At 33.0% G+C, this 15257-nt stretch overlaps 2 protein-coding genes across 2 annotated transcripts; both read left to right on the top strand.

The window, feature by feature from the left end:
* Positions 1-1599: 1599 nt before the first annotated feature.
* LOC141592168 (uncharacterized) lies at positions 1600-6031 on the top strand. Its single transcript, XM_074412764.1, has 11 exons — positions 1600-2472; positions 3042-3117; positions 3259-3348; positions 3448-3564; positions 3697-4038; positions 4117-4421; positions 4494-4593; positions 4695-4754; positions 4856-4942; positions 5104-5244; positions 5474-6031. The coding sequence occupies exons 1-11, from the start codon at positions 2384-2386 to the stop codon at positions 5801-5803; spliced, it is 1737 nt and encodes a 578-aa protein (XP_074268865.1). The 5' UTR covers positions 1600-2383; the 3' UTR covers positions 5804-6031.
* A 2320-nt stretch (positions 6032-8351) lies between these two features.
* LOC141642967 (uncharacterized) lies at positions 8352-10589 on the top strand. The gene is made up of 2 exons (XM_074451997.1): positions 8352-9160; positions 10111-10589. The coding sequence occupies exons 1-2, from the start codon at positions 8480-8482 to the stop codon at positions 10291-10293; spliced, it is 864 nt and encodes a 287-aa protein (XP_074308098.1). The 5' UTR covers positions 8352-8479; the 3' UTR covers positions 10294-10589.
* The last annotated feature ends 4668 nt before the right edge of the window (positions 10590-15257 follow it).

Raw genomic sequence — 15257 nt, 5'->3', positions numbered from 1 at the left:
AGTTAATTACACTATTATCTTCTTAATTCAGTGGGGGAGCGAGAGACGGTAAGAAGAGACCGTACGATTTGATATTAGAGGGAACGAGAAATTCCAGCGAGAGTGAACTATTAATGTAATAGCGCAAAACAGAGAAAAAATTGGAAATTTCAACTAAAGTTTCAATTTTTAATTGCTCAGAGTTATCACTAGGCTCTGTTATTTTGGGTTGAATGAAGCTAAGTTGAGCTGAACTAAACTGAAATGAGCTGAACTAAAATAAGTTGAGCCAAAGTGAGTTGAATTGAGCTGAACTGAAGTGGGCTAAAGTGAGCTGGATGAAAATTGAAATTAAGCCGGAAAAAACAATGCCTAACTTACTCGTATATTTTAACCAACTGAGTCAAACCATCCGAAAATTTGTCTCGGTCTGTCACTAACTCTGGTATGGACCTTAAATGAGTTGTGGACTTGGTGTATGTGTATTTTGATAATGTATATCCCTTGTAATATTCGTGAGATCATCACTTAATTTATGTATTTTTCTAATTGTAATTAGGCTGTAATGCTTATCTATAGACTTAAATTAAATTAATTAATTAACTTTCGGAACTTTTTTCTAAAATTGTTTTATACCAACTAAAGATAATATCAATATAATGATAGAGTGGAGTAGATCCATAGACAACAGACGTGTGTTGCTGCTAATAATCTAATCAGTTAGTCTTGTTATAGACGGATATATTCGTCTATAGTTAAAGGCAGGTCAAATAGCTTGAAAGTGGTGATATGTTTGGCCCCCACCATCCCACTTGTTGTTTGTCATATTAAAAATGTGGTATTGTATTTGACCCGAATTTAGTTATAGACGAATATGTGCCGTCTATAATGAGATTTTGTGTAATCTAATAACTTGATGAGTATCTTCAGGGTGGATGTATCGAGGGGTGTTCACGGTCCAAACCCGGGCCGGTTATAGCTTTAAAAAAAAATCATTTGTGATCGGTGAAATACTATTTATGTAGATAGATAAGACAAAAGCAGAGAGTAATACGAAGTAATATTTTGTTTTATCTACCAAAATGAGTATAACTTGACTCATCGCAAATTTATGACAGATATGTGCATTACATGGAAGACTTGTTATTATAGGAAAGATCTTACTCTACAAATCATACAAGTTACAACACATGTCAAAAAAATTTGAAAAAGATTAAAACTTAGTTTAAAACTCTGCCATATCGGACTTTTCATTAATTTTTATCATTTCTTTATTGTTCAGACTTATTCAAATCGACTCAAACCCAGTATATTATAGTCAAACTAATCGAACTACAGTTCTCCCAATCTCTTTGGAGTAAATTAACGATTTAGAGTAAATTAGATAATATAAAGGATTAATGAAGAAGGGATAGATTTGCCTAAAATTAAATCCCGACCTTTAATTAGGCAAACGAGAATTGGAAATGAAGCAGAAAAATGAAGAGGATCTTGAATCGGAAAAAAATCAATGATGAGAAACATAAAATAGTGAATTACCAATTCAAGAAGGCAAAAAAGAAGGCCGCAGCAGTTTCGCAGGTGGAAGTTAATGCCCTACTGTTCATGCCAGCATTCAATGCTCTCAACGTCACTTAACTCATCACATTCAATTCAATCTCTTCATTTTTTTGCTTTCTTTGTTTAGTTTTTTTAGCAATTTTTAGCATCTTTGTCCCACTTTTTTAGTGGGTTTTAATTCTTGTTTAAATCTATCTATCAATCATTAAAAACTGTTTATACCCCTAATTTCATTTAAGACCGTCTTAAGTTTAAAGACGACATCTTTCATGCTTTTATATGGTTCATTGAATGCTAGACTATGTTGTAAACTTAAGATGTTTTTAGGGTTTTATTTCTTGTTTCAATCCATTTATCAATCATTAAGAATTGTTTATACCCGTAATTTCATTTAAGACCGTCTTAAGTTTAAAGACGACATCTTTCATGCTTTTTGGTTTATTGAATATTACCTGTAGTGACTATGTTGTAAATTTAAGACGGACATGTTCAGGACGACATATTTCATGCTATATGGTTCTTTGAACGTTACCTATAGTGTCTAGGACCATGTTGTAAGCTTAAGACGGTCGGTCGTGTTTATATTTGTTGATTGTAAACAACATCTTTTAAATCAAGTAACTGAATGTCTTGTCCTTATTACATGTCCTATTGCATTTAATTCTCTTACTGCTACTTTAGATTGTTAGTTGGAGGAAAAGCCTTGAGCATGATTTTATACATTTATATACTTACAAAAATAACTTGGTTAAATTGGGTTTGTATTTTTAATGAAAATCCAGATGAATAGTTACTTTTAAAAAATCATTAATATTATAAAGTTTTGATCTTTTTTTATGTTTTAATGGGGAGCTTGAAAGTAGTTATTGGAGATGAAATTTTGGTTGAAAAGAGAAATCTTGATGAAAAGAAGCAACATAGAAGGTCAAGAAGGTGACAACAACATTGCATTATCATCAATTTTATTGTATAGTTTATACATTCTCCGTTCTGATCATTTGTTTACGTTTTCTATTCTTTGTTAGGAGCGTTTTAATCAAAGCTAAACAAATGACTGAGACGGAAATTAGTTTATTGGGTTGTTGTTTTAACTTTCAATAAACAAGTTTAGACTTTACATCACTTTTTTGTTTGTTTTGTTCAAATGGGTTGTAATTGAATATTTTATTGTTTTTGGACTGTGTTTATGTCTTCTACTGATATGTTTACTGACAAGTTTGGGTTTGGAGATGTTAAAATGTTCTGTATTGATGATGTCCTAGTCTAGTGGTTAAGACTTAAGACGGAGATGTTAAATGTTGTATTTTGAAACTCTTCAGTCTGGTAGTATGCCACTGTCTGATCTGTAAATTCAGCAAAGGAGATTGTTGCGTAGTTTGCGGCCTGAATGCTGTCTGATCTGTAAATTAGCTGTGTAAAGTTGATTTTGTATGATCAGTGAAAGTATACTATGTTCATTTGAGGTTTTTGCTTACTAAACGCGCCCATTATTTCCTCTTCAGTGCTTCTGACAGGAATGGTGAACTTCCGGGTGTTGGGATTCTGTCTTTTGTCGAGCGCAAACATAATTTACCACAGGTAAGCTAACAGACCTTAGCCAGTATAGTCTTGATTACCTTTGCTTTCTAAACAAAGGTAAACGAATGATTTGGACAGAGGGAGTACTTACGAATGTTCAGTTTTTCCGAATAAACATTGCTTGAATTCCTGTTACTATAGGACTCGCCAATTTCTACAAGAACTTCTCATGGACAATCCATTGATTCAAGTACAAGCTCATCAAATCAGCGCGCTTCCTTGGAAAAGGATGTAAGTTTTCATGTTCCTTTTATTTGGGAATATGACCGGCTTTTATATTTCAGCTTTGGCATTTATCTTTTGTCTGATGTTATTTTATTTGTATAACAGATACAACTCCTTCAAATGCGGCTTCAGCAGGAAAAATCAATGCGAACAATGCTTGAAAAAGCAATTGGTCGGACTTCTAGTACATTATCACCAGGTCATAGGCATTCTGCTTCTCAGGTAAGAAATGAAATCGTCGACTGTTTTGATTAACTGCTGAATCCTTACATTGTATTCCAAACTTTACAGAACATTCGAGCATTGTGGATATTCTGATAGTTGCTGACTTAGAATTTTTTTTGTTATTGACAGACGAAGGAGTTGATTAGCGAGATTGAATTACTTGAAGAAGAGGTTGCCAACCGAGAGCAGCGTGTTCTTACACTTTACAGGAGCATATTTGAAAAGAGTGTCAGTAGACCGCCTTCTGAGCAAAGCTCTGGCATGACTTCTCCTGCTCATGCTAAACCCAAATTAAGAAAACACCCAAGCATCATCACGAGTGCATTTTGCTCCTCCAACAACTTCCCCTTTCGAGCTTTCTCTTTAAAAAGCGCTTCTGATAATAGAGACAGCAGGATCAGAACTGCCTCACCTTCCACAGTAAAGACCGGCAGCATCCACTACAAGAAGTCTTCTTCCGCTGTCATCAGGGTAATTTATCAAATCGTAAACTCGTGTGCTTACTGCCAGTTATCGGTATAAAAGTATTTGGTTATGAGAATGTTTCAGGTTGATGGAAAATCGCCTTTCAGAGACAAACCTCCTGGTGCGCGGACATTAAAAGATCATTTACATCAATGTCCCAGTAAATTGTCCGAGGAAATGGTTAGGTCTATGGCTGCAGTCTACTGCTGGCTTTGTGGTATAGTATCGACAAAGCCAGAAGTTAAACCACCTTCAAAGTCATGTGCTAATTTACCTCCTCAGAGTCGCAACCTCGAGAATCATATTTCCAAGTCTATGGTAGAGATATCGTCGATGCCAACTAACAAGAACCAATATTCTCAAGCTTCTTATGCAATCAACAACTACAGGTTTGTTCTGTAAATCTGTGAATGTTGCGCTGCAAAAGGTTTCCTTGAATTTAATCTGATGTGTATTTTCAGAGCCCTCGTCGAGCAACTAGAAAAAGTGGATGTGAGTCAAATGGAGGCCAAAGCGCAAATTGCATTCTGGATCAATGTGTATAATTCTCTGATAATGCATGTATGTATGGATCATACTTCAATCAATGTGACTGTCGTTAAATTTGTGTTCGACTTTGTTTTCCCTGAACTCGGAACTTTTTGGTTTCTTGTCTTCTGCAGGCGTATTTAGCATATGGAATTCCGCATAGCTCACTGAGAAGAGTAGCTCTATTTCATAAGGTACTGCACTTTTACGAAGTTATGAACTACTGAGTAAACGAGTTTGATTTCTGGCATTGCATTTTAGACGCTAAATTGACAGGTTTTTCTGGTTAGTGCAGGCAGCCTACAACATAGGGGGTCTGGTCATAAGTGCAAATGCCATAGAGCATTCGATATTCTGCTTTCATACTACGCGAGTTGGAGGGGTAATGGCTTCTAACTTTCATTTTCATCCTTGACTAACAGATTTCTTCTATTTCACGTGTCTCTATGACCGACAGTCCCGAGCAATTTATTGCTCCCAGATAACTGACTGGCTGTTGATGTTTCTCGAGTTAACTAATTGTCATTTTGGCTGTAAATACAGTGGCTTGAAACCATACTATCAACTGCATTCAGGAAGAAATCTGCAGAAGAGAAGCAACTCATCAGTTTAAAACTCGGTCTTCCTAATTCGCAGTCTGCAGTTTGCTTTGCATTGTGCACTGGTGCCTTTTCTGATCCTGTGGTAAGTTTCCTTTCTGAAACCGCGCCCTATCTTAAACAAGTGGCCTGGAGTTCGATTCCCGGCTCTTGCGAATGAAAAGGTCAAACTTGGGAGGGGTCAACCCATTAAATTGCTTTCAGCTGTCGGTAGGGATACCCCTGGTTAAGACCCAAAATAAATAAATAAATAATTGTCATACAAAATGAAGTGAACTGAATTAAATGGAACTGAACTAAATTTTGACGCGCAGCTGAAGGTGTACACGGCAGCAAACGTAAAAGAAGAACTAGAAAAGGCAAAGAGGGAGTTTCTGCAAACCAACATAATAGTAAAGAAATCAAAGAAAGTGTTCCTACCAAAACTTCTCGAAAGAGTAGCACGAGAAGCAAACATGGGTTCAGACAGCCTCTTGAAATGGGTTTGTGAAAACGTCGACAAAAAACTTCAGAACTCGATCCAACGATGCCTAGATGGTAACAACGGAAAGAAAGCGTCACAAATCATTGAATGGTTGCCTCACTGCTCTAAATTTAGATATGCTTTCTCACAAGAGCTTGCTACTAAGCCTTGGTGGATTTAATTATATGAGATCGATTTTTCGGATTGTTTAATTTGGCATCTAATTGTTGTACTGTATGAGAGAATGGTGTTAGAATGTTGAATGATTCTGTAGTATTTGGTTGTACAAAACAGTGATACAGTATATTGCCTTAATCCGTCCGTATTCTTATGTAAAGCGGTTTTATTTACACTAAATTATCCTACATTTTATTTTACCTAAATACCATGTTCATATATAAGTTCTTTTTTTAACTAGCTACTCTTGTTTTAGACTTTTAGTAAGGGTATATATGAATTTAATGAGTGTTTTTTTTATCGAAACGGTTTTACACAAGACCGACTCGTTAGTTTAGAGTGTAAAAAGGGCGGTTAGTTGAGAAGACCAATTCAGCTGGCGGGAAGGAAGGGAATATAATGGAACATGAGGAGAGAAAATAGGGAGTGGTAGAAAAATTCTGTTGAGAACTTGAGAAGCTTTGACTAAGAATTATTTTTATTAGCAAAATATTTTTTATTTTTTATTTTTTATTTTTTGGTTCAACTGAGTACGAGTCACTATATCAGTAGTCATTACGTATTTATTATCAAACGTGTTAACTTTAGCTTTCTAGTTCTCTTCGGAAATAAACTTTACTTACGAGTTACTCCGTATTAATTTGTGGACAGACTTCTAACGGTAAACATTTACACTATGTAGTTGTTTTCTAAACAAGGTTATAGTCAATAGGCATATGCATAAAACAACCGATCATACATGTGGCAAACGTAGTAATTTTTGGGGGCAGATTTAGGTCGTCTAACAAATACAGAGTAATTGTCCTATAACATTTTTACCCAATTTTTTTTGCGTAAATTAACCTCAAATAATTACCTGTGATTTTACTTAGATATTCTGAGTAAAACCACATGTGATTGACAAGATGTCATAAACATGTTAACTTTCATAACTTACATTAAAAATATAACAGGTCTTTATATAATGTCTTATACTATAAGCAAAGATAATTATACAATACACCTTTTTATTACTTACAACCTTAGTACATTGATCTTTCCAAAAAAAATCTGACATCTTTGAATCAATCCATTAAAAGCAAGAAATAAATAGACCAAATCTACACAATCATCGTGCTGTTTTTTTTTTGTCTTATGACACAAAAGTCCGAGTTAATGGCATTCAATATGCAGTCATTTTATTTTGACATTGAATTTATCTTGTGTGTGTGGGTGTTTGAGCTAGGACACAATTCGAATTTGCTTTGAGCCTTTGACATCATGAGAAACACAAACAAATTAAAAATGGAAAATACTCGTTCTGTTTATTTGTTTACTTTTGGAACAAAGACCAAAGAAAGGGGAAAAGACTAATTATTGGATAACAAATTAAATAGACCAAATTGTGTGTACAGGGATTAAATTGTCCATCAATGACATTCCTAAAATAAAAAGGTAAACAATTGATTGAGACACCTTAAAATTGAATAGGTAAACAAATAACCAAGGAGAACGGAGTAGGCCCTGTTTGGTAAACAGCGGATTAATTTCAGCATAAGCAGATTGCAAAAGCAGATTATAAATGGAAGATTTTATCAGAAGGTTTGACTAGCATATTATAATTAGCAGAATTGATTTGAGTGTTTGATAATTGGCAGATTACGATTAGTAGATTGTTAGTTTTCTTTGTAAAATGGAGAAAAATTTCCTATTTTACAATATGCATACTAACCAATATCTTTGGGGTAAGCGAAAAGATATTGTAAAAAACAAAGATATTGACCCCAAATATCTTTGTTTCAATATCTTGTTACCAAACACTAAAATTAAGATATTGATTGGTCAAACATCTAAAAGCGCTGAATATCTTAAAATTTGGCCAATATCTTTTTCAAAAGCCATAATATCTGCATGCTACGAAAACAAATCTTATGTTGGGTAATTATACAATCGAGTGAATTCAATACTTCTAAGTTACTCCGCATAATTTATCATATATGCAACAGACCGACATTCATGTAACAAAGAAAACTGTCATAAACTACTATATCAATGGAGTACAGAGTATAAGTAACATTATTTAAAGTACGTACGCGACTCTAAGCAAAGTTTTAAATAAACACAAATTCATATAAAAAATCGCCTTACATACAAAATTCTTATAAAACATACTTTTTAATATACCATAATAGTGTAAATCGGCTTTACGAGAGATTATACTCATAATTAATTTTGTTTTACACAACATCAATGGTGCAAAAACCTTGAGCATTTAAATTAGTTAGCAAACACTCTTTTTAGTTCAATTACTCAAAACTAAATTCGATATCTCAGACCCAAACATCGCAAATATAATCGTATTAAAATTCACAAAAAAACTACTTTACCGTCCTTATAATTCGACCCAACTTCCGTACATTCTCTACTAAAAATACATAAAACCCTAACTTCCAAAAAACAACCTCGGATACCAACAAAAAAACCTCAAAGGCAGTTACTAATCTCCCCCACTAATCACTCTATTTAAAGACTGGCGGTTAATTTTAAGCAGTTATTTTCCCTTCTTAGTCTTTCTTCATTCTAATCTCTCTCTAATTAACCAACTAATTAATTACCTTTATTTACCCCTCCCCATTAACTTCCTCCTCTTTTTCCTCAGCTAATTCACTAATTTTACTGACCTCATTAACCTAACACAACAATGACATTACTAGATTACTCTAACCTCATTATTAACCCTTTTACTGATAATCATGATGATGGTAATTATGGTTATGGTAATAATTTTCCATCTGAAGCTGAGCTTCTTTGTTTTGATCCTCTCCCACCTTCGCTTTTCGACTTTAATGTCGTCGATTTCAACCCACCACCACCTCTTTCCATCCCTCCACCTCCTGCTCCGCCTCTTCTTAATCTTGATGATTACTTTTTTCCTCCTAATAATCTTCATTTCGACGAATTAATTATCCCTAATGATAATTACCCTTTAATCGAAGATTACCCGCCTCCAATTTACCTTCCTAGTGAAGATCCTTACCCTTTTGTCCAAGACTTTTCGGGTCAATTCCTCCCTTTTCCTAAGAAACACAAAATCTCCTATCCCGAAAATTATTATTATAATAATAACAACAATAATCATTTTGGCCTCGATGTTTGTGCTGGTGTTGGTGGTGGGGGTGGGAAGGTGAGGGAGGTGTCGGCGCAGAGTAAGGCGGCGAGGGAACGGAGAAGGAGGATAACTGAGAAAACACAAGAGTTAGGGAAGTTAGTACCAGGAGGTACTAAGATGAATACTGCTGAAATGTTTCAAGCTGCGGCTAAGTATGTTAAGTTTTTGCAAGCTCAATTAGGTTTACTTAATACCATACAAAATTTACCTGAGGTAATTCTTTTTTACTCTAATTAATCTTTCAATTATAAATTATTTGGTTTGAGTTTGTTTGATTGAGTTTGAGTCGGGTGTGAATTGACCAGTTTAAAACTTACATGAGCTCGAAAAGAACATAACATATGTGAATATTAATTAAGGTGGTTATTTGCATTTATTCCATATGAGTGATTTTGAGTATTTGCAAATTTTCCATAATTTTGTGTGTTAGTTGTGAACTTGTGATTATTGAGTCGGGTTAATGAGTCCTCGAATATAATTTATTTAGTTTGAGCTCGTTTAATTGAGTTTGAGTCGGGTCTTGACCAGTTTAAAAACTTGCATGAGCTCGATAAGAACTTAACACATGTGAATAATTAAGGTGGTTATTTGCAAAAGTTCCATATGAGTCGATTTTAAGTATTTGTTTCATAATGTAAATTGCTAAAGCCGAAATGGTTATTTGGGTCAAGTATTTGTTTGGAAAGGGTAGTTATTGGATTGGACAAAGCTACTTAAGCTTAATTAGATGTTGTTAACACTTGACCAAAACAACGAAATAAACGAAACGTGCTAATTTTGTTGATTGTGGAACCCTTGTTTATAGGCCTAATGATAGGCAAAGTTGTTACCTTAAAAATTCCAATTACAAGAATCCAGAATTTACGTTACAAAATAAAATAAAATAAAAAAGTTTTTCGTAATGTTTACAAAATTCTCATAAAATTCAATAAATGTGGCAAAATTCGGAAGACGAGAAATTTACATTACTCACTACTCTGTACATGTTTACCAGAGTAAAATTTAACACAGACGGTATGGTATATATTTATGTTTGTTAACTATAAATGCTTTTTACCACTATGGTAATCGTAGATGGATGTTATTTTTGTTGCAATTATCGATCATATGTATTTTTTTTCCATGAAACATTTAGTTGACAAAATTCGATTTATAACTTGCAGGAAAATATTAAGGAAGCAAACTTGAACAACCTTCCGATTTTGGGATCACTCGGAGTTCAAGAAAAGCTTTATACGAAGGAGAAATGTTTGTTTCCTATGGATTTTTTACCCATATTGGAAAAACATTTGGATTTTGAAGCAAACCCTACAATTTCAAAGGATATAAATGACCTAATTCGTTAACCATGTTCATTTATATTCATGATTTAGATTAGAATGCAATGCAATTACATCTAATTAACAACATTAGTTTAGTTGCTAATTGTAGTTGCTTCTGACAAGCTAAGTTTAGTTTAGTCCGTAGGTTTCCTGAGAGGCCGTCTCTCACTAAATTAGTGCGAGACAGTAGCTATTAATTCTTAATTTGCTTACCTAATGTTGGCTAGGAATTTTTATTTTCGTACTTTAATTATTTGTTGTATGTCGATATGTTAATATGTTAACTATTAACATATTCATTTATTTTATTAAATCATGTATTTCCGTCCCTGTTATTTTTGGTTAAATATTTTTTATTAGTTTCTCCGTTTCTATTATTTATTTAACTTTAATTAAAGCATTTTTCAAGAATAACATAAAAAATAAATAAATACTTCCTCCTATTCTAAATAACTGTCCATTTGTCATTTCCGTCTACTAGTTTTATACCCGTGCAAAAAATGCACGGGTTGCTTTTAAAAATGCAATCAAATTATGAAGATTTCTGTAAAATTCATTTAATTTCAATAGATAGGAACCGAACAATCATATGACACGACTATTCTGAACATATACCTTTTGGACTTTTGGTCTATATAAAAATAATGTTAAGCAATATAGTAGACGAAATATTAAGCAAATATCTGAAAGTTCAAACATGTAAATCCCATATTATCATTTAAGACGGGTATACCTATCATAAGTTTAAAACGAATCTAATACGGAGTATTATAAATAAGACTAAACAGAATGCATATGCATAGGGAAAAATCAAAAAATTTGTCCAACATCGGCATTTTGGATGATATTAGACTCGTTTTAAGGTGATGACGAATACCTCTATTTTAATGAAATGTATACTCCATCCTATTCACTCATTTCCTCCCTCTTTTCGTTTTCATTATAGTCGGATTTTCATCCCTCTTTCTTGTTTTGGAAGGTTTTGTGTTGTCCAAAATCAATTGTATGTGGGGTAGAGTATTTTATGTGGTCCAAAACCATTTTCTTATTTCTTGTGCAAAATGGAAGGGGAAGAAATGAGTGAATAATAAGAGAGTATAAAGAACGAACTATACTTTGTGGATTTTAAAAATATAAAAATAATGAAATAACAACAATGGAGTATTATTTGTGGGATACTCATACTATATGGCTATTGACTTTAGTCGCTATTTTCATATGGTTGGTCCTCGTTCATTGTTGTAGGTTAAATGGGCCAAAGTGAGTGTTAAAGACTCGGCACATACCCATATACTCTTAAAGAAACCTAACCTACTCAACTTTTAACACACACCCTCACGGCCTCACCTAGTCACCGTGACTCTTTCTTCGTCAAAAAAAGAAAAGAATGTGAAAAGCCTCACTCTTAAATCTGAATCCTCTCTATCTCTCACCCTCCCTGCATATTTATATGTTTGTTATTGTCTTTGTCAAATTTTCCAATTGTAATACTTTATTCACTTTTTTTGATTTTTTTCTTCGTATTTTCCTCTCACACCGGGTTTGCATGAGGATTTTAGAAGTCAAATTTGAATTTATTTTATTGGGGTATTATATGAAGTAATTAATGTAAGTATTTTTCCTAATTTATATTTGTTTTTTTAATAGTCGATTTAATGGCTTTATGAGCATATTATTTGGTTTTTTTGCCTGTTTCATGTCAATATTTTTTACTGTTTCAAAAATTTTATTTTTTCGCAAAAATCTGCTCAGTATCGCTATTCGCTACAACATTTCTTTTTCAGAACTGATAAGTATTATTGTTGTGATGATTTTTTTTGCGATTTGATAGGATTTTTTTTCTTTTACTTTGACTAATTCTGTAATATATTACTGCATTTTATGTATACGTTTTCTTAAAAAAAATTCCTGTTTTTCAATTTTTTTTTTCCGGTTTTTCAAGTTTTCTTATATTGATTTTATATCTAATATTTTTTTAATGAAAGTTACTCATAAAAAAGGATCATTTTATATAATTTTTTGATTTTTGTCCTTGAATAATTTTTCTGGTTTATAAATGTACAATGTTATATTTTTATCGTAATTTTTATTATAATAATTTGTAGTGATCTTTTTGTGAAAATAATTATTTAGATACTGTGATTAGTGGTAACTTTTTTAACAAAAATCATTATTATCATATCATATGAGCATATTATATAACATACTCCCTCCACACACCTATTTTCACCTCATTTGCTTTTGAAAGGTCAAAGTTTCCGAACTTTGACCGTAAATAACTTGGAGAATAAAAATTATTGGATAATAAAATAAAAATATTCACACTTATTTTCATGATAACTTTCACGAAAAAAAAATTTCAAGTAAAAAAAGTAACATATAGACGTCGAAAATTACGGATTCATAATAATAATTAACTAATAATATAGTGACGGAGTAAATAATGAGTAGTGGAAATAGGAGAGAGGGTAATTAATCAAGGAAAATATGATAATAGAGGAGAGAGGAGAATTAATTACCAAATGAGGAGAGAGGGTAAATAAACATTTAGGCTTGAACGTGGGATGAATTTTTCCTAAAATGCTGCAGCCAATAGGAAGCTTTTAAAGGCTTCAGCTTTTAGAGCATCTCCAATGGTTATCTAAAAGGACTTACTTGCAAATAAAAAAGATTTCAAGCTATTTGCTTAACCATTGGAGCACTCCACATCAACTAGCTTAAATTAAGCTAGTAGCTCCATGGAGCTAGTAGCTTAAATGGTCCCACAAGAAAATATAACCAATAGAAAAATAGTTGTCTCATTTATTTTTTATTTAGTAATTAAGAATTAAATAAATTAATAAAAAAGTGTGTTAGTTAGGTCTAATCAAGCTAATACTAAATAGGATTCACCATTGGAGTAACTTGTAGCTTGAAATTGTGTTACTCAAAAAAATGATGTCCCATTTGCCATATTTGGACATGGTTTTTTACTTTCCTACCCTTGACTCTTTTCTTTATTTACCACCTCAACCACCCATAACCCATCATATTCAATACTTCTCACTATTTAACTCATATATTCTTACCCATATACAATAATTTTTATTATTTTAATTATATTCCTTAATTTTCGTGCCTATGTCCAAATGGGACACTTACTCAGAATAGGAGGGAGTAATTGGTATAAATGAAGTATTTACTCTTCAACTATTAATGGGTTCTCCAAAGAAATACAATATGCAAAGCTGTTAGGACTTTAATTTGGGCTATACCTAATGGCCCAACCCAATTTTACTGACCAAATAAACGCATCAATGAGGCAACGGTCAATAAATATAAACATTACGTGTCCGGTCAAAGTTGGCCCAATAGAACATACCCGAACATAACTTCATTGAAAAACATTTAATAATCCGGCCCAAATTATGGCCTGGACTAGATCGACTGGCCCTAGATCTGTCAAACGGGTCGGGTCCTATGTTGAGACATAATGGGGGTCGAGTCGAATACTTGTCGGGTTGGGATCAAAATACGGATCAAATTTAGTTTCTAACTCCTTTTATTTTTACTATATTTTAAATAAAAAAATATTTCTTTTACGTAATCAATGTCAAATGTTAATTGTGGCAATTGATATTTTACAATGATGATTGTTTGTGTTAACAATTATATGACCCTTAAAAAGAAATGCAATGTTGATTCGACAAAAAAGGGTGTTCCGCTTAGAGAATCACATGTCTGATATATCAGTATTGTACATTGTGTATGTCAAACTTTTTCACAATATAAATGAAGCTTGAAAAAATGCACATTGAAAAAATGGATGAGAAAACACGTTGCTCGGTCAGAAGACTTCGCTCTATCATTCTTCCGCCTAGCTTTCTTGTATGTGGTCGCGAAAGGAGATGTCACTATTTAAATGCAAAGTCTTTGGTTCGTGGATATGAAAGCGCGATATTTTTCCAACAATTACATATAATTCGCATTGGCCGAGCTTTAGCGTGATTTACCGGCACGCGAAGAAGCACAAAATAATTAAGACAAAAAGTCATGTCATGAATTATTTTTAAATCTTGACCCTGAAATGATGGGTTAGATTGGGTAGGGTTTACGGGTCGGTCAAAATTTAATAGGTCTAATTGACCCCGATACCCAAGTCTACTCTCAAATATAAGTACACCACAAATTCTCATTTGAGACGACATCATCGGTCTTAAGTTGAAGATGGGTCAAGTTTCATATTGATTGTATTTATAAAGCCAATAAATATATGTTTTCTCAATATATTAAATGAAGCGTTTGTTTCGCGTATGAGTATGAGTTTGGAATCAGGAATCATACCTGATTGGTATGAAGTTATAACCCAATTCCTCATTCCATGTGTTTGTTTTAATTCCGAGTAGTATGGATATAAAACCCTTATGTTTGACAAACAAATAGTTGGTATAAGTTTGACTTATTCCTAAGTTTTTTTTTTGTCAAAAGCTACCTAAGATTTATCTTACTTACAAATACACTACCTATCATTTTATTTTTTGCAAGACAATATCTTTAATTTTAAAGTTTTGTTGAAAACTACCAAAACCTATTTTTCGACCAATTTTTTATCAAACTCCGGCATGGACCTTATTTATTCCAATTCTCACGTAGGAACTCTCTTATTTCCCCATTCCCCCCCCCCCTTTCCAATTTCTCTTTTACCATAGTCCCTATGCCTATTTCCCTTTCTCCTTCACCTATTTAGGATTGGTGAATTTTATTGTAATCACCCATCCACTATTTTGTAATGACAAAATGTAAGCAATGCAATTAAAAAGAATCATTACTTGAGTACATTACATTGCATTTCAAGTCAAAATAACCTAATATAACATCTATTTGAAGTCTACATTAGCCCACATTGAAATACATAGAAAACAAATATTGAAAACATCAATCCTATGAAAATCTTAGCTTTCTTCTTCTATGACCTCTACATCTCCAACGCAAATCTTCATCTTATCACA

This window comes from Silene latifolia, chromosome 1, assembly GCF_048544455.1.
Source record: "Silene latifolia isolate original U9 population chromosome 1, ASM4854445v1, whole genome shotgun sequence".
NCBI lineage: Eukaryota > Viridiplantae > Streptophyta > Magnoliopsida > Caryophyllales > Caryophyllaceae > Silene > Silene latifolia.
Note: the sequence above shows the minus strand (reverse complement) of the source record. Positions and strands in the feature narration are given on the sequence as shown.

Coding starts and splice junctions, on each gene's coding strand:
- LOC141592168 (XM_074412764.1), top strand. CDS start 2,384: ATGGGGAGCTTGAAAGTAGTTATTGGAGATGAAATTTTGGTTGAAAAG. Junction 4,039..4,116: donor CTTCTTCCGCTGTCATCAGG/GTAATTTATCAA, acceptor AGAATGTTTCAG/GTTGATGGAAAATCGCCTTT. Junction 4,422..4,493: donor TATGCAATCAACAACTACAG/GTTTGTTCTGTA, acceptor GTGTATTTTCAG/AGCCCTCGTCGAGCAACTAG.
- LOC141642967 (XM_074451997.1), top strand. CDS start 8,480: ATGACATTACTAGATTACTCTAACCTCATTATTAACCCTTTTACTGAT. Junction 9,161..10,110: donor CCATACAAAATTTACCTGAG/GTAATTCTTTTT, acceptor TATAACTTGCAG/GAAAATATTAAGGAAGCAAA.